General features: G+C 42.5%; 3 protein-coding genes across 3 annotated transcripts; 1 reads left to right on the top strand and 2 right to left on the bottom strand.

Moving 5' to 3' along the window:
• Positions 1-5,858, top strand: LOC4346917 (probable alpha,alpha-trehalose-phosphate synthase [UDP-forming] 10). The gene is made up of 4 exons (XM_015756411.3): positions 1-280; positions 2,520-4,515; positions 4,626-4,899; positions 5,016-5,858. Exons 2-4 carry the CDS (start codon positions 2,531-2,533, stop codon positions 5,346-5,348), a joined length of 2,592 nt encoding a protein of 863 aa, XP_015611897.1. The 5' UTR covers positions 1-280; positions 2,520-2,530; the 3' UTR covers positions 5,349-5,858.
• Positions 5,859-10,650: 4,792 nt separating this feature from the next.
• LOC4346916 (RING-H2 finger protein ATL46) lies at positions 10,651-12,456 on the bottom strand. The gene has a single exon (XM_015755783.3). It carries the CDS (start codon positions 12,187-12,189, stop codon positions 11,011-11,013), a length of 1,179 nt encoding a protein of 392 aa, XP_015611269.1. The 5' UTR covers positions 12,190-12,456; the 3' UTR covers positions 10,651-11,010.
• A 7,744-nt stretch (positions 12,457-20,200) lies between these two features.
• On the bottom strand, positions 20,201-23,104 carry LOC112936394 (probable inactive receptor kinase At2g26730). The gene is made up of 2 exons (XM_026020244.2): positions 21,479-23,104; positions 20,201-21,067 (listed from the first exon to the last, which is right to left on the bottom strand). The coding sequence occupies exons 1-2, from the start codon at positions 22,905-22,907 to the stop codon at positions 20,433-20,435; spliced, it is 2,064 nt and encodes a 687-aa protein (XP_025876029.1). The 5' UTR covers positions 22,908-23,104; the 3' UTR covers positions 20,201-20,432.
• Positions 23,105-25,369: the final 2,265 nt, after the last annotated feature.

Below are 25,369 nucleotides of genomic sequence, written 5' to 3'. Positions count from 1 at the left end.
GAATCCACGAGTCTTACAAACATTTCTTCTCCTCTCTCTCTCTCTCTCTCTCTCAACTCCACCACATTTGTCTGTGTTCTTGCTGTCTCTTCTTCTCCTACTTCCTCTACTCGATTCGAGGTTTGGCTGCTGCTGCTGTTGCTGCTGATAGTGGTGGTGGTGGGTGGGAGCAGAAGCAGAAGCAGGAGGCAAAGAAAATCTCGAGGAAGGAAGCAGAAGAAGCAGCCAAGAAACGCCGCCATCTCATCTGGATGCGCTGAATCTATCTGCCGCGGTGGAGGTGAGAATCGGTCGCTCTCCTTATTGATCCCCCTCCGTTTCTGCTCTTGACTTGGTTTTCGCCTTGTTTGGAAAAAAAAAGGGTGTTTTTTTTGGGTGTCGAGATGGGGATTAGTGGAGGAAAGGAACGATCTTGGTCCTTTGGGGTTTTAGTTTTGATCGATTTTATGTTCTTCGCCGATTTTTTTTTTGTTCTTTTACGCCATTAGTTTTGCCTGCAGGGGAATTGATGTGGTTTTAGGCGTTGGGTTGGGGGATGAAATGTTGGTGTGCACTGAAAAGGGGGCTTCTTTTTTTTTTCTTTTTTGCTACTGCTTTTTTTTTTTTACCTGAGTGCACTTAGTGCTTATCATTTGCATTTACGTGTAGCAATTGGCAGTTATCTTAACTGCAAGAGGGGGAAAAAAGGTAGCACAAATCTTTTAGCCGTCATGCTATTGCCATGTAGTGGTATGAACTGTTTGTGATTTATATCACCCTTGTTATTTAACCCCAAGAAATGATCTGGATGGTAGACTCATTCCAAAAGAAATTATTCAAGGTGAGATGATATAGGTAGTTCTGGGACAACATCTCTGGGTAGCCCTTAAAGTTCATATCATATCAAGAGCATGAAGTTATAAGAGTAGTTCTTCTCATCTGACTGATGTGTGATATGGTGACGATTGAGTTTTTGCTTGTGGTCTCACAATTATGGGCAATTTTAGGGAAGTAGGCAGGTGATGTTGTCTCCGGGACAATTTAATTTCCCGGATATAATTCATGGCACATTGAATTCAATAATTCAAGTAGTACCTTCTTGTGGTATGACCTTGGTCCAGTTAGGTGTGCTCTCAGGATACAGCTCACAGCCACACCGAATGGTAGTATTTTTTTTTATTTTTTAGATAATGGAAGCTTTATTGAACTCAGTCAATAGTATATCAGGCATAGTTGTTGTCCTGTGAGAGACTGTAATGGAGCATGCAAATAGAATGGACTTTTGGACAAACACTGATCAAGTTAATGATAATGCCAGTTGCATTCAGGACAGTATTTCCGCTGTAGGATGGATGCAATTTGGATAGATTAAGTTTCCTTTGGTCACGTTGCTCGTCTTTGGTCTATGCTAATATGTTTTAGGATAGATTTCACTGGGTAGGTATTGAAGTTTCTATAAGCTGGTTCCATTGACTTAATTGCAAGTTCTGTATGCCAGGTAACACTGGTAGATACATTTTGGTATCAAAGGTAACATTATACTATAGTTATATGCCTATATTTATGATTGGCTAGAACTTAGAAGGGGAAATGATTAGATTGCATGTTGTTTGTGTCATGCTAATGGAAGGTGGTGGTCCTTGAATTCGTACTTTTGTGTTATTTTGGTAGGAGAGTGTGGTTCAATGTTCTTAAATGATGTTTGGAGTGGATATTTGTGGTCCTAAACAAGAAGTAGATGTGCTTCATTTTGGATCTTTGGAGAGCTCATTGTCATGAAAAAAAAAATGAGATGTTTCCATTTACAGTGAAAGAACAGTTTACATGTCGGCACATCTTTTCCCCTGGAGCAAATAAGCCATTTGACACAATAAGTAAATTGTGATTAGCAGTCTCTTTATTCTTTATCACCTATACATCCAGTGGAGAATTTTGTTCCATGTGCTCTCTTGTGGGAACTAATTTTATTTTGGTGTTCAAACATAAATTCCCTGAAAATTGACTAGGCAGTTTTGTGAGCTTCCATGCAACTATTGAGAATGGATAGCAGTTATGTATAAAGTTAGTTTTTCAACTTAGATAAATTGACCTGCACAACTGGCAGTGTGCTCTAGGCTCTAACATACTACATAGATTTTTTTTTGAAAGGATACTACATAGATTTTTTATCCTTCAAAATCCAAAATTCGACTTAAAAATACATCTTAAGAAGCTTTTATGGTTATGTTTGCCTTGTAACACTCAATGGTTCCAGCTTTGTTGTAATTAGGATCCACCATATTGAGGCTTGTTTTTAAAAAGGAATTCTTTTTTGGTCTCTGTTTTGATAGTCTATATCACGTGTCATAGTTTTGTGATATATAATTAATATTTTAGTTAACCAAATAATTTACATAGAAATGAGCTTACTAGTGTTTCTGCGTTCGATAAAATAACTATGGCTTCATCATAATATTTTTGTAATTTAATGCCCCTGCTAGAACATGTATTTATTTCAAAGGACTAAAATGTATTCTTTGATGTTTTCTTTGTTGCAAAAGGTTGTGGAATCATGGTTTCAAAGTCATATACAAATCTTCTAGATATGAGTGGTGAAGATGTGTTTGACTTTCAGCAACCATTTAGATCGCTTCCTCGTTTTGTGACTTCCCCAAGCATCACATCTAATCCTGATTGGGATACAAGTAATGCTGATGATTCAGTTGGTCCTGCATCTTGCTGTGTAAGGAAAATAATCGTCTCCAACTTTCTTCCACTAAACTGTACCAAAGATGAAGCTACTGGACAGTGGTCCTTCTCAATGGATGACAATCAACTTCTTGTTCAACTTAAAGATGGATTTCCAATGGAGAGCGAAGTTGTTTATGTGGGTAGCTTGAACGCTGAAGTTGATCCTGGTGAGCAAGATCAACTTTCACAGAAACTTTTCAGAGAATACAAATGCATACCTACTTTCCTCCCAGCTGACCTCCAGCAGCAGTTCTATCATGGATTCTGTAAACAACAATTATGGCCACTTTTCCATTATATGCTTCCTATTTGCCTCGACAAAGGCGAGCTCTTTGACCGCTCTCTATTTCAAGCCTATGTTCGGGCAAACAAAATATTTGGTGACAAAGTTATGGAGGCCATCAATTCAGATGATGACTGTGTGTGGGTTCATGATTATCACCTCATGCTTCTCCCAACCTTTTTAAGAAAAAAGCTTCATCGCATCAAAATTGGTTTCTTCCTTCACAGTCCATTTCCCTCCTCTGAAATCTATAGGACACTGCCAGTAAGAGATGAAATTTTGAAGTCTCTTCTGAATGCTGATCTCATTGGCTTTCAAACATTTGACTATGCCCGCCACTTCCTTTCATGTTGCAGCAGATTGTTAGGCCTTAATTACGAGTCAAAACGTGGTCACATCGGTATAGAGTACTTTGGCCGTACGGTGAGCCTCAAGATCCTTGCTGTGGGTGTACATGTTGGTCGTCTTGAGTCTGTGTTGAGGCTGCCTGCCACAATTAGCAAGGTTCAAGAAATTGAGCAAAGATATAAGGGTAAGATGGTGATGTTGGGTGTAGATGATATGGATATCTTCAAAGGGATCAGTCTAAAATTGCTTGGCTTGGAATTTCTTTTGGAGAGAACTCCAAAGCTAAGAGGGAAGGTTGTCCTTGTGCAGATTATAAATCCTGCAAGAAGCACTGGAAAAGATGTGGAGGAAGCAATAAATGAAGCCGTCTCTGTAGCTGAAAGGATAAACATTAAGTATGGTTCTGCTGAGTACAAGCCTGTCATCCTTATCGACTACCCCATACCTTCTTATGAGAAGATTGCATACTATGCTGCATCTGATTGCTGTATTGTAAATGCTGTGAGGGATGGGATGAACTTGATACCATATGAGTATACTGTCTGCAGGCAGGGAAATGAGGAGATTGATAAGCTCAGAGGTGTTGATAAGAGCTCACATCACACAAGCACACTAATTGTGTCTGAGTTTGTTGGTTGCTCCCCATCACTTAGTGGTGCTTTCAGGGTAAATCCTTGGAGTATTGAAGATGTAGCTGATGCATTATATAAAGCAATGGATTTGACTCAATCGGAGAGGAAATTGCGTCATGATAAGCATTATCGCTACGTCAAAACTCATGACGTTGCTTACTGGGCGCGCAGTTTTTCCCAAGATCTAGATAGAGCGTGCAAGGATCACTATAGCCGAAGGTGTTGGACCACTGGGTTTGGTTTGAATTTTAGAGTCATTGCTCTTTCTCCTGGATTTAGAAGGCTATCTTTGGAACACTTTGCTTCTTCTTATAAGAAGACTAATAGAAGGCTGATATTTATGGATTATGATGGCACCCTTGTCCCCCAGTCATCAGTCAACAAAGTTCCAAGTGCAGAAGTCATTTCTATCCTTACAAGCTTGTGCAATGATCCAAAGAACTGTGTGTTCATAGTCAGCGGAAGAGATCGTACTACCCTAAGTGAGTGGTTTGCTTCATGTGATAAGCTTGGTATTGCAGCTGAACATGGCTATTTTATCAGGTGCTTAAGATCATAGTATTTTTTTTCATATATATACACCATTATGTAATTTTCCCAGTATTCAGAAGCCCGAACACATGTTGACTGATAAACTGTGCTTGTTCTTACAGGTGGAACAAAGAAGGTGAATGGGAAACAAGCTCCTCAGCTCAAGATTGTGAATGGAAGAACATCGCCGAGCCTATCATGGAAGTATACAAGGAAACAACCGATGGGTCTGCCATAGAGACAAAGGAGAGTGGGCTAGTTTGGCATTATCAGGATGCAGATCATGACTTCGGTTCATGCCAGGCGAAGGAGCTAGTGAGTCATCTTGAGAGGGTGCTGGCAAATGAACCTGTTGTGGTTAAACGTGGTCATCAAATCGTAGAAGTTAAGCCCCAGGTTTGTATCGCTCAGATTTCTTTTCCCGCAACCATTTGACATATTTTATCTTGCACATGCTTGTTGAGACTTGCAGTACCTGAACAAATACATCATTCATTCATTCACTCTTACAGGGTGTTAGCAAGGGGATTGCTGTGGACACAGTCATTCGGACGGTAATCAACAACGAAAACGCACCGGATTTTCTGATGTGCATTGGTAACGATCGATCGGACGAGGACATGTTTGAGAGCATCAATGAAGCCGTCTCACGTTCTGTGTTTCCTACTGCTCCAGATGTCTTTGCCTGCTCTGTTGGCCAGAAGGCTAGCAAAGCGAAGTACTATGTGGATGGGTGCAGTGAGGTGATCAGATTACTCAAGGGTGTAACCGCCATTACACCCCGAAGGGAGGTGATCAGCCAGAGTCAAGTAACATTCAGGGATATACTTGAGGTTGTCAGCTGAACCATGATCTGTTACATTGAATCTATTAGCAGCGAAAACGCGGTCAGCATGATATTGTCAAATCACCAAGGACTACTACTCGTCATCGCGAAAACGATGAAAACTGCCCAGGGTTCGCAATCAGGTAATCAGCCACCATGAAGCATCGCCATCAACGAAACAAAAACTAGTAGTTTTGATGAACTTGCAGGCAATTCTGATTGGGGGTAAAAACAAAAAAAGAAAAGAGAGGCTCCTGCAAGAGCCTTGCAGGAGGAAGGAAAGACATGAATGTACAGCTCTTGGCTTGAATCCAACATTCTCTTTTAAGAGTCTAGTTTAGAACTTTAGATTTGCATCATGTATATGTATGTCTGTTGGAAAAAGTACTTTGGAAATGTGGTGCTCTTCTTCTGCCATGATTCATTGGCGAGGAAAAGGATGTTTTCTTGCATCGGTGACGAAGTGAGGGTCACCGAATTGTTAGCTTTGATCCAAACATTAGCCGTATAAAGTGCATGTTAGTACTGATGGAGTGATGGGGTCATAATAGTGATGCCACAGTGCTCCATTTTTTCATGGCACAAGGCATCATCCGGACAGCCACAGGCTAACCACCAAGGTCCAGAGGGTTTCAGGGAACTGGGCTGTGTAAAACAGCGTTCCAGGGTAAAACAATATAGACGTCTACGGATATATTCTCTAACACTAGAAAAATAATTAACTATAAATATAAGTATCAGTAATGAAGTTTAGGACTTGAAATGTAAACAGGTTTTACTATGAGGAACCTAACTTCGCTAGAAAAGTTTGTTTTGTTCAGACTAGTATGAACTCCCTTGGTTTTACAACTCAAATATTTATATTTGGCTCTTCCCTTGATTCTTTAACTAAGTTTTCCAGAAAACTGTTTGGAAGTGCATATCCTTTGAGATTATTTCCAACAAGAAGACCTTTATGGTAGGACAATACAAGTTTTAAGTTTGGAGGATGAAATTGAACATTTTAGAATGACTTAAAAATTCACCATCCAAGCTGTCTGTCTTTCAGCTACCAACGATTAATGCATATAATTTCCTCGTTGTAAGCAACCATTTATTTTGTTTACCAACGATTAATTTATTTTGTTTGCAAACAGTTTAATTACGACATAAATTAAAATACTCCAAACATATCTTAAACTCTATCATCAATTAAAAAGAAGAAGAAGAGGACTCCGGTTACAACCCTGTTTTTGGAACCGGCCGGTTTATCAGATCTCATTGTGTAAAAACACTAAGAGCCTCTTTGAATCGCAGGAATGAGAAAACATAGGAATAGGAAAAACGCGGGATTTTGATAGGAATGTAAGTGTAAAATAGAGGATTGCAAAACACAGGAAAAACACAGGAATGGTCGTTTGATTGGACCGCAGGAAAAACACAGGAATTAGACGAGAGATAAAGACTCGAAGGAAAATTTCCAAGAGGTTTTACCTCATGTTAGAATTCCTCCAAAACTTGCATAGCATTAGGCAATCCATAGGAATTTCATAGGATTCCATAAGATCCATTCCTTTGATTCAAAGGGCTATATAGGAAAAATTCCTATAGGAATGAAATCCTCTAAGATTCCTATGAATTTCCTTTGAATCAAAGGGGGCCTAAGGCTGCATTTGGAAATATGGGTATATAGAACCTTTCCTTCGCCTAGCACATAAAACAGAGCGACAGATTAGTGCATGATTGATTAAGTATTAGCTTAAAAAACCTTAAAATATATCAATATAATATTTTAAAACAACTTTCCTAAAGATATATTTTTTAAAAAATATATATATCACTTCATCCAAAATGTTGCAATTTAGGATAAGATTTTACTCATAATATGACTCAACATTTTGCAATTGGGATAGTGAAAGTATCGCTTAGTTGTTTGGAAAGCGTGCGCGCGTAGAAAAGAAAAGGAGAGTAAAGTTGGGAAAGAAAGCATGCAACACACCCAGCCCAATTGACTCCAACCAGTAACCACCGTGCGTTGGAGGAGGCTACCGTTAGACGACAAGGACCGCAGCAAGGAAAAAGGCAGTGGACGCTTTCTTGGGGATGGCGCTAGCTAATCTTCCAAACACGACCGATCATCAGTCTTTATATATACTCTAGCTTTCTCTTGCACTTTGCAGAGGCGACAAACCATCCACTGCCTCCTGCCCTCGCCACACTCTCCATATATGCAACTTTCTGCTTACTCACTCATGCAAGTCTTTGGTACTACCTAGCTACCAAACCTTGCTTCAATTTGATCAGGAAGTTCATATGAGCCGTTTAGGATGATATTTCTTGGCAACCTATTGACTCATTATGGCGAATTTAATTTGATCGTCTTGCCATGCGATATTATGATCTATCTTCATCAAATGGCACATGAATTTGCCGGTTTCAGGGTGCGGATTAGACACATGACGCGAATATTAGGGAATAACCTAATATCAAATAAATAAAAAGGGTAAGACTTCGAACTCAGGTCGGCTAGCTCACCACCTTGTGGAGCTAGCCGAAAGATCTCTGCACGTTTCGAATGTCCATGGTTGTTATGTTAGAGTGTTGCACGCTTTGGAATGTAGCTACATTTAGATTATACGTGTCTGCAGTGTGTTGCAAGGTTTAACGGATACGTACTTCATGTGATAGCTTGATGGTTATAATATTATTTACCCTCATTATTAGGATGATTAGTTGGTCACGTGTTCCCATCTTTGCTGACATCTTGGGTGGTAGGATGATCTGATCCATCTTGGGGGTGATTTGAGTTGTAGGATTAGTATAAAGCTTATATAAAAATCATAATAATGTGTTGCACCGTCCATGTCTTCTTGAGTCCTTGACCCAACTAATAAAAGACGCAATTCGCTCTTAGTCCTTTTTTTTTAAAGAAAAAAAACGCAATTTGCTTTTAGTCAAACAAGCATATGCCTATGATCGACGAGCAAGCAGTGATCATCAATGCCTATGATATTTATGTAATATAAGGGTGTTGCACTGTTCGAAATGCAGTGCATCTCTGCATTTAGTTTATTATAAATTGTCAAGAAATCTCTCGCTCGCCTCTCCCTGAATCGCATCTAGCCTGAAGATTGTCGAATTGCTATAGTAACTGATGAAACTGAAGAAAACAAACAGAAAGGGTTGGTGCTGCTTAACTTCATCGCTTTTGTAACTTCTTCTCATCTCATTTTCTCTCCACCTAGGAGGTTGTTACATGCATAACCAACAAAACAGGGCCGGAGCCACCGAGCAGCCACCAGGGTTTAAAAAACCGGCAGTAATCGCACAGTTATCACGCTTATCACCAGGTACGATAAATATAAAACCGCTGTAACCCCAACAAATTTAAATAAATTTTAAAAATAATTTAAATTTTTGATAAATTTTATACGGTTTGCCACGGTTACCGCGCGGTAATCCCGCTAGGGTGCGGTAACCCCACCTCCGACGGTAAGGAAACCCTAGCGGCCACCAAACTCATCGGCAAACACTCCATTAAATTTTAACATTATTGAACAGACCGATGATGAAGTTGAAACTTCTAGAGCACATACTAGGTACGTATTAAATTTGTCACGCTCAAAAATCCTTTTGGCTCTGTCACTGCAACAAAACGTACGATTTCACCAGCGCCCACTACAACCACGCCATCTCACACTCCGGAATATCATTTCAATCTCTATCTAACAAAAACAATGACTATATAGAGCACGTCTGAATTATTCCGGTACACCGGGTATTTTCAGTACCTGGTTACATGCATAAAACTAAAACTTAACGAGACAACAAAGAAAACAAACTTTACGCTTTACGTGCAAGAGTAGTACATCTTCTGCTCTTCATACATGTCAGCAAATTTGCACGGTTTAGGGGGGGGGGGGGGGGCGATTACTTGTGATAGCTCAACTGTTAAGGCTATTTACCCTTATTATGAGAGGATGATCATCAGTTGGTTCATATGTTCCCATCCTTGTTGACATCTTGAGGGTGGTAGGACGATCCTTTTTAATTGCTGACATGCATCTGGGGGGGTTGGTTTGAGTTGAAGGGATTACTATAGCTTATATCAAAATCATAAATTGTGTTGCACGGTCCATGTCTCCTTGAGCTAAACAATTAAAAGATACAGTTTGCCTTTTAAAAGGAGCAGAAGGTGCAATTTGTTTTTTAAAAAAATGCAATTTGTTCTTAAGTCAAACAAGAAGGCATTGGAACAACCAGTGACCGTTAATGGTCATATTAAGGCAGGGAAGTAAACTGTCAGTCTTCCAGTAGTAGCTAAGTAAACAGAAAACAAAATTATAATAGTTCAGGAAGAGTTAATTAGCTCACCATGCCCGAGGTGTGATCCACTGACTGTCACTGCACAATGTACATATAACAAATGCAGATCAGCAGAGAGGATAATATAAAAAGTTCATTTGTTATCACAATTCACAAGTACTATACATGAATCTAGCAATTTAGCAACCTCTCATCAACTATCAATTTAAACCCGTTGAGAGTCTCCATTTCAGCCTGCCATCCACCCTTCACCATAGGCCACAGAAAAGGTTAAATTTTTCGTTTTCGGTGTTTGTATCGGGCGGTGCCGATATGGCGAAATTTTTAGAATTTAGAACAAAATTTAGTTAAATTTAAACAAATATTACCAAAATTCATGAAAAATTTAAAAATTTTGACCGAAATAATATCGTATCGGAGGGGTCTGAAATGATGAACCCTGGCCACAGACCCTTTGTCTCAAGCCTTGGACATGTAACAGAGTGGGTCAAATAATTCTTTTTGTTTAACTGATCTTATTGAGATACGTGCACTAAGCCAGTTTAACCATAATAATTCAATAACAAAGTCAGCGACATCCTCAAACCCAATCGACGGTGAAAAAAAAATTCCTCAACACCGATAATTTTTTTAACAAGGTTCCCAATAATTGATAGGGAAGCACATCAGCGAAGGAGCCCGACCAACCAAGTTTGCTCCAAAAGCTTAAGCTGATGGAAAACTATAGCCAATTTACTTATACTTCAGCAATCAAAATATAACAATCTCAGGGGGCACATATCAGGAGGCTGATCATCACATAAGTTTCAACTGCCTAATTAAAATTATGAAAGTTACAAGTACCAATCCTAGAGTTAAGTGTGAACAGAGACATTGCAATTGCACAAGTGAGAGGACACATGCAACAACAGCAGACACCTGTCACCTTGCCACTGCGTTGCTGGTACTCGGAATGAGACATTAGTGTTAGTGTTAAACAGTAACCTTGGCTTTGGGACTAAGGCCTAGGCCAATGGTACAAAGCAAAGTAATGCAAGTTCATTATGAGATTGATTAAGCACAAGAATATTCAGATAAGAGTACAGAAATTATTGGTTATATATGTAGCAAACTGGATGTCAGTTGTGATGGTGGTATATTGTACAGTGAAAAAGATGAGGAGAGAAAAAAAAAGGATCAAAAGAAATTAGAAAAAAACATGATGAAGAAAAACATGGCTTGATTATACATAGGTGATTTGATTAATTAATTATCAGCAAAACTCTATTATCAAGAAATGCTTATTGCTAACCACTAACAAAAGGCACAAGAAAGCATACATCTTTGTGTGTGTGTGTGTGTGTGTGTGTGTGTGTGTGTGTTGGTAGCTGTATCTATCAGGTGTCGCTTTCTTGCCTCGTTCGCGTGCTCGCCGCCGCCGCCGTCGCCCACGGCAAGCCGTCGTCCGCCGGCGGCGAGGCGTCGGAGTGGAGGACTGGGAGCCTCCTGTCGCCGCCGCGCCACTGCCAGATCTTGGACATCGAGAAGCTGTCGCCTCGGCCGAACACCTTCTTGCCGCCTCCGCCGCCGCCGCCCTGCTTAATGCCAGTGCGCGCCGTGGCGACATTGGCGCCCGCGGCGGCGGCGGCGGTGGCGGCGCTAATGCCATCGCCGGGGCGCCAGTGCACGGAGATCAGCAGGTTGTCGTCGGCGAGCACGTACTGGTACGAGCCCATGGAGTAGCACCGCCGCGCGTCGATGCAGCGGCTGCCGCCGCCGCTCGCGTCGGCGTCGCCGTCGCTGCGCTGCGTGTTCTTGAACCGGCCGAGCCTGACGGAGAGCACGAAGCTGGTCGCGGGCTCGTCGGACGGCGGCGGCGGGTGGTGGTGGTCCAGCTTCTGGTCCTCGACGTCGGGCTGGCGGTGTTGCGCGGCGGCGGGGGTGTCCGCGGCGGCGGCGGCGAGGGCGGCGAGGGCGCGGGCGGAGAGCGCGGCGCGGCAGAGCGGGCAGGTGGAGCTGGAGCGGAGCCAGGTGTCGATGCAGGCGGCGTGGAAGGCGTGGCCGCAGAGCGGGAGGAGGCGGAGGCGGTCGCCGCCGTCGAACTCGCAGAGGCAGACGGCGCAGTCGAACTGCCTCTTCCCGTTCCCGCCGCCGCCATTGGGCGCGGCGGCGCCGGCGAGCAGCTCGGCGTAGGTGAACGCCGGCAGCGCGTCGATGGCGGCCTGATCGAGCCCCGGCCCCGCGCCGCCGGCGCCGTCCTCGTGGAGGCTGAAGAGCTGCTGCAGCTGGCGCTCCACCGCCTCGGCGCTGGCGTTGGCGCGGTGGCTCTTGAGGAACAGCCGCCGCAGCACGTGCAGCAGCCCCGACGCCAGCAGCACCACCGCCAGCACCACCGTGATGAACAGCACCGCCGGCGTCACCCTCGCCGCCGCCGCAGACGTCGCCGGCGCCGACGACCCCGCCGCCGGCGCCACGGCAGGACCATCATCCAACGGGCCATCATCCCCCGTCCTGACGATCTCCCGGCCGCCGAGAAGAAACCTTCCCGCCATGACAATGCAGCAGCTCGATCTCATCCAATAAATCCAAGAACACAAAATGGCGTCGTCAACCAGCTCGATCGGTCTACCTAGAACATCATCGTAGTACTCGTCGTCGCCGTCGTCGTCGTGTTGTAGGGAGTGGATAAATTGGATAATGGAGGGAGGGAGGCGGTTTTCTATTGCGCGGCCGCGGTGGTTGGGGAGGTTTGGCTATCTACGCGCCATGTGAGCCAGCTTCTTCTTCTTTGCTCGGCTCTGGGCATGGCTAGCTAGAGTTGGGGTCACTCGGAGAATACGGAAAGTGCGGGCGAGTTAAAGAGGGGACAGCATGTCAGCGTTTGGGAGGTGGTTGGCGCGCGCGCCTGTACGTACGTGTGTCCCTGCCTCACGTTTTCGCAGCTACTCGATCATAAATGGCTGCGACCGCGACCTGCCGATCGACCGGTAAGAATCGGACATCATATTCTCGTCATATGAAAAAAAAGTTGAAAATTTATGTGAGTAGAAAAGTTTTAAATGTGATGGAAAGTTAGAAGTTTAGAGAAAGTTTGGTGTGAACTAATTACAGGACCTAGATCGGTTATACGATCCACCACGGTACAAGAGCAGGTTACCGTGATTTTGGTGTGTATCAGGTCGTGGGGGCAATGAGATAGAACATGGTTGTGAGCATTGGTCGAATTCGGCGAAATTTCGAGATTGCAAGATTCAGGCCTAACAATAGAGGGGGACCATGTATATACGTATGTATGTGGAGTATGTACTAGTAGTGTGCGTATATGGCTACCATCACTGGCTGTTTTTCTTCCTGCAACCGGGATCATCCCTTCGTGAGGACTTTACTCGTTTACGGTCGAACTATTACCGCGATTTGGTATATCATGGAGCTAGCACTATAATACGCAGGATATGGTTGTGAAATTCGGCGAAATTTCGGGATTGCGATATTTAGAGCTAACAATGGGGGGACCATGAATATGAACAAAGTATGTAGTGCGCATGTGTGTGTACTGGTAATGTGGGGGGTACATGGCTACCATCACTGGGTGTTTTTCTTCCTGCAGAATACGGCACGGTGTCCTTGTGATGGGGCAGGTAGGCACCGGAATGATATGGCAGGGCTGCAGGATCTCGCCATGGGCTCGCGCATGGTACCTTGCTACGCTCTCTGCAGACTGCAGGAGTGAGTAGGACGGTTTCGGTCTGTTTTAGTTCTAAACTTTTTCTTCAAACTTTTAATTTTTCTATCACATGAAAACTTTTTTATACATATAAACTTCTAACCTTTCTATCATATAGTTCTAATTTTAACTAAATTTTTAATTTTGATGTGAACTAAACGCAAACAAAGGTACCGATGTAAGCTCGCCATCGATCAGCTGGGTCAGGTCAGGTCGGCGTTGTGGCTGCTAGTGCTTCAGCTAGTTCGTCCATTTCCTGGGGGCCAGATCACCATGTTTGGAGTCGGGAGTATATACGTAGTACTATTTTGTTGCTGCAAAGTCAAAGCTAATAATCAGGCTAATCTAATCATGCAGAAGCAGCCAACCTAGCTAATGTATCTCTCTCTCTCTCTCTCTCTCTCTCCTTGCATTGCATGGGTCGACGTGTGTTGTTGTTGTCTTAAAGCTGCATTATTGGCAGCTAGTTAGTTAGCCATGCATTGGAGGGGGAGGCTAGCTTCATCACAAATTGGGATTAGTCAACTTGGGTTTGGTAACTCTGGCATGTTGCTGGCTAGATTGGCCTAGCAATGTTGGTGTTTTTTTTTTTTTTTTTGGGGGGGGGGGGGGGGGTTTCTATGTAGTATCATGTTGGTTGGATTGGAGTGGCTTCTCAAGTAGTAGTAGTAGATACTACAACTTGGATGGGTACTTAATATACGTACGTGGGAACCGTTGAACGATTCTACTGTGTTGGACATTTGTATGCTTCTCATTTAGATTTTTCTTTTTTAGAAACACAGTGGTAAACTGCCACTAGTACTAGGACAACTATCTACAAGAAAAGAAAACGATCAAACCACCTACACATATTCCATTGGTTAACTATTCCGGTTCTAATATAGAATCGTAGTGAGGGTATCTAGCATACATCTGTATATTCTAAACTAAGTTCTACTAATTTCTTCTAAGATAGTGGTGTTCTCATTCCCGCTTGCACTAACGAACTGTGATGTTTAAAGATGAGAATAATATTGGCAGCATAAACTAATTGGCAGTAAGTGCTTCGATATGATGTGGTTCTGTATCAATCCTGAGGCCTGTATTAGTATCATAGATGGGTTTCCTTTTTTCTGAAGCTGGAGTACCTATGGAAGAGGCTTTACTTTTCGATAAGGAGATGCGGACTCGTATGCAGAGTTCTTTCAGTTGCGCCCACAACATACGCGCGCACTTAACCTTATGAATACACAAGCACATTCTACCTTATGAGTATTTTCAGAAGATTGAACCAGCATATTTTGAGGTTATTTGTGGCACTTTCTTTTCCCTACTTCATGTGGACTGAATAATGTTGTTCATACAACAAGCACCGTGAAATTATGCGTCGCAAATGGTGGTTATAGTGCTGTGTCACAATTGGAGGATTAGATTAAGTGTTTGTGCAGATAGAAACAGTGATGAGATTCTCTGTGTGGTTTCATTGATCCAATGCATAACTATGCATGGAATATTTCGAACTGGGGATAGCTCATGTTGGCCTGTGAGTTTAGACGACTTGATCAACAATTAGTAGTACTATTATTTAGATTCCATCGTAACCAACGAAAAATTTACCCCTGTTGTTTTTGTAGTTGGTAGTGATGGTGGCTTTTATTACCTGGACATCCTTTTATATATAGATCGATGGACCTATGGGCTCTGGCATACATAATTTAAGAGGTTTCGATTTTTAAGAATAATTTTAGGTGATTTTTTTACTAGTCCCCGTACCCATTATGCAAAGAAAGTTGAACAGCATATATATGTTGAAGAATCCTCATCCTAATAATTTAGTAAAACTCTAAATTAAGATTTCTTCAATTTTTTTGCTGAAGCTCAGCTAATTAAGCACCAACATATAGTTCACAAACTGAAGGATAAATATTTGTGCACATTATATAAATTATGTATGATTACATTGTTTTGTGTTGGTTTAGTGGATTATTAATCTTGTGTGATCATACAGAGAACTTTGATTTTTTTTTCTAATGCAGTATATATGTAGTCTTTTAGTCTGAACGCTGTTATTCCTTCGCTAGATTCCTCTCAAAAAAATAATTTTGCAAATTTTTCAGGGTTCCAAATATTTTATCAGTAGGAATTATTGATCAACATCATTTTCTTAGAAATAAAATAGTTAGTGATAAATGTTGCATTTAAAGACTTCGGTGATGCCCAACACAACATGTCTCCGTGACTGTAGAAAACATTATGTTATTTACCTAATGAATTATAGGGCACCAGCAACCAGATGGCTATTAATTAACTGACATCTGATCACCATCTCTTGGTATAGGAGCCTGTGTGATCTAGCATTAAGTTTTGAAAGCAACCCATAGCTTACACTGGACGACATGCATTTAAGAATTTCCAAAATGTAGGTAGAGTGGGCTCAATATATGATATGGAATGCTTCTTTGTCCATTAAGAATTATTGATTTTGTTTTGTCAATTAGCATAAAAGAGTTCTCCTCATTTTATATGACGACGTAGCTTGGGATGCATGAAATGGACCTTCTCGTTTTTATTCTTGATTTCTTGCCAACAAGTTGCTGGTTGTTGCCAGTTTTTTTGGCTTGATCCGTACATTTTCCATTATCATGACCAGAAAACACATAAATGAAGACCATATGCCAATATGACATGAAGTTCCATCGGTCTTTTAATCTTGGGTCCCAATATACCCTGATGTTCCATATTATATGAGCTTTGAGTTTGTTCTAAGTTAAAAAAAATTAAGTTTGATCAAATTTATCAAAGAATATCATTTTCAACGCAGAACAAGTAAACTAGTAAAATATATTCAGTGATTTTTAATGAAACTAATTAGGTGTTGTAGATGTTATTGATATTTTTCTATATATTCGGTCAAATTTGAGGAAGTTTGACTTAGAATAAGCTCAAAACGTTTTATAATGTGGAATGAAGTGAGTATATTTGAAGTAATTATTCATTGTACACTCTGTACTTTTTACCTAACTAGAAAGGTAGCCCGCGCATTCACGCGTGCATGTAAGATACGCTTTTGTAAAGTGTAATATCGACCGGATGACACACCACGCTTGAAAAAGTACAATTTCTTATAAATTCTCTTCATCTACATTGCTTGAACTATATAGTATTTAATTCACTACTATAAGCAATTATCAGTAATTCTTCATTTTCTAGAAAAAAAGTGTCAATAAATACATAGGAGATATACATATTGTACAACTCGCTTCCCTATTATATATGTGATCTATAGTGTTTTTTCTAAAAACATACCTAGGCAACATGAGTCCTATACTTAAAGTTAATAGTAGCATATAGATAACTTTTTAACCAACTATATGTTTTGTATATGTAATAATACGTTGTAAAACTCATAATGACATGATATAGGATAGATGGAAGGTCATTAACATCTAAGCATTTAAACATGGTTATGGCAATGGAACATACAATGGTTGCTCCAATTTGTGAAAAGTAATAACTATTTTTTACAAATTTATTATATTCTGCCCAATCAATTTAATTCAATCCCTATTGGCATTTTCTATTTTTCTAATTTACTTTACACAACTCTTATTTTATGTTAAAAATGAATAATGGATCATGAATTGTTGTTTTAATTATTTAATAGAGCAACAATTAGATTAGAAATTAGATGTATAGCTTAAAATATGGGTTTTTCAATATTATTCATAGTTTGTCTTTAAATTTGATAGCTAAAAGGTAGGAATAGGGAGGAGTGGAGTGCGAAGAGCCTGAGCTAAAGGGAAGGGGGCGTTCGGTGTTGTGTGCATGTTATGGGGAGGGCGAGGTATTGGAGACTTTATTTTCCTGATTTTTCCTAAATAATTTAAGTAAAACTGATGATCATATGATTCTCCTTGCATGTAGATTTGAATTAGTGTTATATATTTGTCAAGTGATATTTGACACCAAGTTGATCCTTTTATCATGTGAAATTATTTAAAAAAATTTCATGTCATCAATTATTATATGATGGCATTAAGTATCATATGTCAGCACCATGTATTTAGCACTATAATATAACTTTTATATGTGATTAACATTTTATTTAAATAAAGTAATACAATAGATTATAAGTTAGATATATATTTAATAAATAATATAAAATATGAACATTTAAATGTTTTTCATATTTTTTTTATAATTGTTTGAATGTACGCAAAAATGTAAGAATATAAACCAAAATCAAACATATTTATTTCAAAAGTTTGAATATTGTGAATATGCGTCTTTAACTTTAGTTATAAATAATATAACAAAAATAAGTCGATCAGAAATTCACTATATGCTTTGGATGATATTGTTCTCTATTTTTTTAATAATAAATTATGATTTCTAAGTAATGTAATATGAGAATAGGAGGGAAAGAGAGGTATGGTGTGTTTGAGGGTGTGGGCAGTGGGGTGGATGAATGAGTAAGCGCCCACGTACAGGGCCATGGTGGAGGTTGGGATATGGATTCTATTTTTTAAAAGAAAATGATGGATCTAATGGTCATAAATATGTCTTGAGAAACTAATACTTAATCCATAGGTAGGGTTTTATTTTGTCCATGTTACATGTCAACTCAGCTATTATCATCCTTACTTGTTTTAATTATCCTTAAAGCGGGATGCATTTTAAATAAATGGATCTGCATCTATACCACTAAACTAAACCCAATATATTACTAATACATAAAACATTTATATCTATTACAAACATAAATGTTTATGTCAACCCTTGTTTCTAAATCTATGAATAAATATTATATAATTATTGTTCCTAATGGTTAATAAGATAACACTGTAATAAAGCCGACTGTAGTCGCCGAGGCTTTATTTCTCCACTGCCTTTAAACATAGCTCGCGAGTCAACGTAGTCATGCCCCTCAAGGCCAACATGGAGTATGATGTTAATGCCTAGTTCACTATAAACACCTTCATAGATGATCGCATCAGTAAATAGAAAGTTAAGCATTATTGTAAATGGTGGTCCTCTGCTCGGGTAGCCTCAACTCAGCCATATGTGACCCTTGCTATACTCATGGCAACATAGCATGCTTGGTGCTCTTCAAGGAAAAAAAGAGAGAGAATGTACGTGATGAAAGTATTTTTCCAATAACAAATAAACAGTTGTTTTTAAGTTTTGTGTAGACGCAATCATTTATGGTGTTAATCTGTACTGCTTAATTTTTTTATGGTATAGATACAACTATCTCTTTTGAAATGACAAGTTTGATCATTTAAAAATTTATAGCTAAATGGATATCCAACCGTGACAATCTTCGGAGGACCATATCTTTGTTTATAATTTGATAAAGATCTATAGTTTAGCGCATACTTTGTTTTTTTTTCATGTATTGTTCATAATTGCATGAGACATCTTTACTATTCCTAAGAATATATTTATTTTTTCCAAAATTATTTAAAGTAACTAATTCATTGGAGTGCATTTATAATCACTTCAGTGGGGGTGTATGGCATACATCATCAATTATGTCTGACGTATTAGAATTTCTAAACTATAAGAAAATATATGATTAATAATGCATAGGATTGTTGATTTGTTACCAAAACTATTTGGCAAAGAAAAAACATAAATGACCATAATTCACGTGATAGATTAAGGGATTGTATTATAGCAAGATCATTCCCTGGACATTCCAACCAAATAGTTCTGAAAAATTATTAAAAAATTGAGAAAAACCTCGCATATATTAAAATTAAATAAGATCTAAATTGAAAAACCACAATGTTGTTTCACTCTCCATGCATGTAGATTTGAATTAGTCTTATATATATTTATCGAGCGATATTTGACACCAAGTTGATCCTTTTTATCATGTGAAATTATTTTAAAAATTATCATGACATTAATTATTATATGTTGGCTAAATTATTTAAAAATAATTATGACATTAAGTATTATATGACGGCACCATGTATTTAGCATTACAATATAACTATTATATGTGATTGATATTTTATTTAATTGAAGGAATATAACAGATTATAAGTTCTTGTTTAAACCGTGCATATACATGGATATATGCGGAGCAATAAATTTTATTTTATAATATAGAAAATTCTACTTTAAAACCGTCCTTCTATCAGCATACAACGTAGTATGTTTTTTTTCTGGCTTTATAGCTGTACTCCCTCCGTCCCATAAAAAACCAACCTAGTACTGGATATGACACATCCTAGTACTATGAATCTAGACATATTTCTGTCCAGATTCGTTGTAGTGTTATGTGTCACATCCAGTTCTAGATTCGTTTTTTTCTAGACGGAGGGAGTACGTACGTATATTTGTTTGGTTTTTTGAAGTGAACAATACATATGGGTATATCCAATTGTAGTGTACGTCAACTTTTCTCGTGAAAATTTCTCTTGTATATATCGGACATTAAGAAGCAGCTGTGATTAGATAATGGGCCTATCCGGACATTAAGATGAAGTAGGGATTTTTAAATAGATCCAATCTAACGGTTTAAAATACTTGGCCTACCAGTTTAAGTGAAAATCGACAGTTAGATTAGAAAATGCTATGTGGCGGTTTGGGAGCGTTTGTAGGAGTGCCACGTGGCGGCTTATGAGCGTTTATAGGAAGTTTCATGGACTTTTAGTATATAATAGATAGATAGAAGATAGATAGATAGATACTCTTTGTATGAAGCCGATGCGGTTATATTTATTCAACAAAGTAATATCCTCCTCCTCCTCTAAAATTTATGCCTCTTTAAATAAATAATAATATATGAAAGTTCGCATTTTAAGGGAAACGGTTGAAGGTTTTTTTACATAACAGAGTAGCTATAGTTAACAGAAAGAACAGAGTAGAAGTGGACTACAAATTTATACAATCATTTGAGTTAAGTACAATACAATTGTCAAACATGCACTAAAGCAGATTAATATGAGGTAGTAGCAGTAATTAAACAGGATTTTTTAGCACTAAACATGATTAATTATATAGTAGAAACGAGAGGTTTAAAGAGTTTCGAGGGGAATTTTGCATTGCTGCACACACTGGTCAAGTGCTTGGTGTTCGTCCGCGTCAGTGTCACTCATGTCATGCCTCCGAGGAGAGCGACATGTCGTCTTCCTCGCGGATGGCGTTCACCATGCCAGCGACCTCCCTCATGGTGGGCGGCGGCGACGGCGAGGAGGCGTCGTCGATGCATCTCATGGCGACCTGCAGCAGGCGCACCATCCGCTGCTCGCTGGCGACGGTGTCGCCGCCGGCGCCGGCGGAGGAGAGCATCGCGCGGTCGAACACCTCGGCTGTCCACTCCTCCCGGATGACGGCCGTCACCCACCGCGACAGCTCGGCGCCGTCCGCTGCCGTGGCCTTCCCCGTGAGCAGCTCCAGCAGCAGCACGCCGTACGCGCGCACGTCGGCGCGAAGCGCCGCCGCTGGCGCCGACGACGGCGGCGGCGGCGCGGTGACGCCGTACTCGCTGATGCAGGGCTCCATGGTGGCCGTGAAGAGGATGTTGGAGGCCTTGAGGTTGCCGTGAGCGATGGCGCCGCCGGCCTCGTCCTCCTCGTAGGAGGATGAGAACGACAAGTTCGCGTTCGCGCCGTCGCCGTCGCCGTCGCCTCCGCGCAGGGCGCCGTGCATGAACGCCATGCCGTCGGCGACCTTGGAGGCGATGTGGAGGCGCGCCGGCCAGTCCAGGGCGACCTGGCTGCTCTCTATAGAACCTGCAAAAATGAAAAATCACAAATCATTTTTTGACAAAACAATCAAACATAATGACTAATTCCCCATTCCTAAATCGAACATCCAAAGAAAATGCTTTCATAAAAGTTACACATATCTCAAATGCTCTTATAAATTACTATAATTTTCTTTTTAATGCTGAAAAAGATGTTTGAGTTTATTATTCTACATCAGTATGCATAATAGCAAATGGTCTAAATTAAGAAGCAGGTGAGCCAATTAGAGATTTAGAGACAGAACAAAATGGGCCTAAGTAGCATTGTTCATATGGGCCTCGATCCGAGCCCATCCAAGTAAGCAGGCCATGATTTGGATCAAAATCTCAGCCCACCCACATGGATGGGCCGGAATTAAGGCCCATCCATCAAAAGACAAGCAGAGCTTCAGCTTACCATGGAGAAGCTTGGCGAGGCTGCCATGGCCGAGGAACTCGTACACCACCAGCTTCTCCTGCATGGCGCAGTAGAACGCCAGCGGCGGCAGCACGGCCGGGTGCCTCGCCTTCCCGACGCGCTCCATCCGCCGCCGGAACTCCTCCTCCTCCTCCGCCCCCGCCGCGTCCTTCACCCGCTTCACCGCCAGCGCGGCGCCGCCGGGCACCACCACCTTGTACGCGCTCCCGAACCTGCCGCGCCCCAGCAGCTCCGCCGGCGACCTGAGCAGGTCCTCGAACCGCAGCTTCCTCGCCGCCTCCGCCGCCGCTGCCGCCGCAGTGTTCAGTGTCATCACCGTCGACGCCGCCGTGCCCGATCGTTGCAGCACCACCAGCGACGCCGGCGTCGCGCGCGCCACCGCCGCCGCTGCCGCCGCCGTGGCGTTCATCCGCTCCTCCGACATCGGGAGGGAGTATGCCGACTTCCCTGGGGTCACCGACGATGATGTCTCCGTCGTCGCCGCCGTCTTGCCGCCGACGCCGCTTGGTCTCCTCCGCCTCTTGGAGCACATCATGTACAAGACGAAGGCCGCCACGCCGGCGCCGAGGAGGACGTAGCCGAGGCACATGACGATCGTCCGCGCCCTCCTCCTCCTCTTCCCATCGTTCTCGCCGGAGCTCGGCGGGGGCGGGCACGGCGGGAAGTCCGGCCGGCCGCACAGGCCGTCCGAGTTGCCGGAGAAGCTGTCGCGGCCGAAGTCGCCGGCGTCGTCGGGGATCGGGCCGGTGAGGTTGTTGTTCGCGACGCTGAAGTGCTCGAACCTGGACAGCTCGAACTCCGGGATGGCGCCGTTGAAACGGTTGTCGTTGACGCAGAATCTCACGAGGCCGAGCTTGCTGAGCTCGGCGGGGATCTCGCCGGAGAAGCTGTTCCTGGAGACGTTGAGCACGTGGAGGCTGGCGAGCTCGGCGAGCGACGGCGGGAGGCTGCCGGAGAGGCGGTTGTCGCCGACGTAGATGTGCGTCAGCCTGGCGCAGCCGGAGATGGCCGCGGGGAGGTCGCCGCGCAGCGCGTTGCCCTCCAGGCTCAGCACGCGGAGCGCGGGCGCGGCGGCGCAGAGCGACGCCGCGTTGATGGTGCCGTCCAGCCCCTTGCGCTCCAGCACGATGGCTGTGATCCGGCCATCGCCGGCGGGGGCGCCGTTGCAGCCGACGCCGGGCCACACCGTCCGGTTGCCGTCGCACGGTTCGACCGACGCGTCCCACCCGATGCCGCGCGCTCTCTCCTTGTCGCCGCCGGCGAGCTCGGTCAGGAATCCGATGAGCGACTCCCTCACCCTAGCCCCCTCCCCGCCCTGCGCCGCCGCCGCCATGCAGCAGCACGCCAGCAGCAACGCTACTATCGCGAGCACCCGACCGGCAAAGACGACGACCTTACTCTTCTCCATGGCGTCCGGAATGGGTGGCGATCTCGCATGGACGAGCGACGCCGCGACGCGAAGAAGGCGGAGGTTTCGAGGCGGGGTGCGCGGCGAGGGTGTTCGGCTTTATGCGTGCGCGGTGGCGAGGGCATTTCGGTGGGGACAAGCGGGGTGCGGCCACACACGGCTCGCGGCGGCCGGCCGCGGCCGGCCGGCAAGGGGAAGACGACGACATGGTCACGCTGCTGAACTCGTCGTCTCCATGGATTGCTGGATCACTCAAAACTCGAAGTCGACGTCAGGGGCGTCGCTGGTGTTGTCTGAACTGCAGGGAGGTTAGCTGATGCCATGATCGAGCTTTGACTTGGTCAGGAGTTTTAAAGAGTTGAGGCCCACGGGCTACAACTGTAGAGTTGGGTTCCTGGGCCGGCTGTGACCCTAATTCGGTGAGTCAAATAAAGGCCCGTGCATCTTTTTTTTTTGGGGGGAGAACTATGCATCTTGGTTCGAGTCTTCAAGAGCAAACCCTGGGCCGCCATCTTTGGGTCTATAGTTTGGTTAAAAACGAAAAGGAGAAGGGTAATCTTCCGGTTCCAGATAGTAGAAACCTGGTAATAACCAGTACTCCCTTCGTTCACAATGTAAGTCATTCTAGCATTTTCCATATTAATATCATATTAATGTTAATGAATCTAGATAGATATATATGTCTAGATTCATTAACATCAATATGAATATCTAGATTCATTAACATCAATATGAATATCTAGATTCATTAACATCAATATGAATATCTAGATTCATTAACATTAATATGAATGTGGAAAATGCTAGAATGACTTACATTGTGAAAGGGAGGAAGTATATCCCAAGTTCTCCAACGCATGATCATCAGCCTAAGGGCACATTCAAATATAGAGCATGGTATAAAATCTGAAACAATTTAGAAACTATCCTTTTATATCAGTTGAGATGATAAAATACTCTAACAATTATTTATCCCTCTTTTCTTTCTCCATCTTTATATAGTAAAATTTTGCTTTTATAAACGCTAAGAGTTGATGTTAAGCCATTCTCATACATAAGGATCTTTCATGCCAACAAACTTACCTTGTTAACAACTATAAAAACTCACTATTAATTACCATTGTACATACCCTAAAAATAATAAAACATATTTCTAACTTTTTCTGCTATATTATTATGGAACATCGTATTGTGTGGTGTTGTTCGAAAAGGAAAACCGCAAAATTTGGCGTTACACCATGCTTCCAGCTAGCCTTATTTTGTCATAGCTAGCTTGCATTTGTACACAAAATACAGGTAGTCACGCATGACGTGCGCACCTCTATTGTGCATAATCATTAATTCCTCCGTTTCACAAGGTAACACTTTTTATTGTTGCCCACATTCATTTAGATGTTAATGAATCTAGACATATGCATGTGTTTAGATTCATTAACATTAATATCTATATGTATGTGGATAATGCTACACTGGTGGAGAAATGATCTTTATTGGGTCGACCCAAAACCACAATAATCCTGGTTCCAAGAAGAACCGGGACTAAAAATGATCTTTAGTCCCGGTTGAAAACTCCAGAGGCATTTTATGATCTTTAGTCCCGATTGGTGTTACCAACAGGGACTAAAAATCATCTTTAATCCCGGTTCATCCCCTGTCAGATTGATGTCAGGGGGCCGAAGATCTTTAGTCCCGGTTAGTGTTACCAACCGGGACTAAAGATCACCACTTTAATTCCGGTTGCCGATCTCTAGTCCCGGTTGGGAACACCAACCGGAACTAAAATTCGAAGCGTAGTATATAATCCTATCCCTTATCCTCTTCTCCACAGATCGAATCTCTCCCTTCTTTCCCTTCCTCCTCCGCTTCCTCCATCCTCATCCCGATCCATCCCCTCCACCTCCTCCCCTTCCTCATCCGATCCCCTCCCCTCTCCTCCACCTCCTCCTCTCCCCTCTCTTGCCCATCCTCCTCCCCTTCCCATCCGGCGGCCGGCGGGGCCGTGCCCGGCGGCGGGCCAGCGGCCGTGGCAGGCGGCGGCGGACCGGGGCAGCGGGGCCGCGCCGGGTGGCGGGGGGCCGGCGGCCATGGTGGGCGGCGACAACGGCGTTATTTTCTCTTTTTTTTAATTTGTGATTCACATGTATAATTTTGTGATTTATTGGATGGATCTGAGATGACCTATGATGTATTTGATTTGTGTATAATTTTTTAGGATTTGTGATATATTTGATTTGTGTGTATATGTAACTTTAAGATTTGTGATGTGGATTTGGGATGTTACTTTGATTTGGGGATATGCTTCCCACTTGATTTGGGAGAAAATAGATATGCTTCCCGCTTGATTTGGGAGAAAATAAAAAAAAAGAAAAATGGACCGTCTAGAACTGTCGCTATTCTCTCTTTACTCTCGGAGAACACCAATCGAGACTAAAAATCCATCTTTAATCCCGGTAACCGGGACT

This window comes from Oryza sativa, chromosome 9 (assembly GCF_034140825.1).
Source record: "Oryza sativa Japonica Group chromosome 9, ASM3414082v1".
Classification (NCBI taxonomy): domain Eukaryota; kingdom Viridiplantae; phylum Streptophyta; class Magnoliopsida; order Poales; family Poaceae; genus Oryza; species Oryza sativa.
Note: the sequence above shows the minus strand (reverse complement) of the source record. Positions and strands in the feature narration are given on the sequence as shown.

Coding starts and splice junctions, on each gene's coding strand:
- LOC4346917 (XM_015756411.3), top strand. CDS start 2,531: ATGGTTTCAAAGTCATATACAAATCTTCTAGATATGAGTGGTGAAGAT. Junction 4,516..4,625: donor GAACATGGCTATTTTATCAG/GTGCTTAAGATC, acceptor TTGTTCTTACAG/GTGGAACAAAGAAGGTGAAT. Junction 4,900..5,015: donor TCGTAGAAGTTAAGCCCCAG/GTTTGTATCGCT, acceptor TCACTCTTACAG/GGTGTTAGCAAGGGGATTGC.
- LOC4346916 (XM_015755783.3), bottom strand. CDS start 12,189: ATGAGATCGAGCTGCTGCATTGTCATGGCGGGAAGGTTTCTTCTCGGC.
- LOC112936394 (XM_026020244.2), bottom strand. CDS start 22,907: ATGGAGAAGAGTAAGGTCGTCGTCTTTGCCGGTCGGGTGCTCGCGATA. Junction 21,068..21,478: donor CCTCGCCAAGCTTCTCCATG/GTAAGCTGAAGC, acceptor TCATTTTTGCAG/GTTCTATAGAGAGCAGCCAG.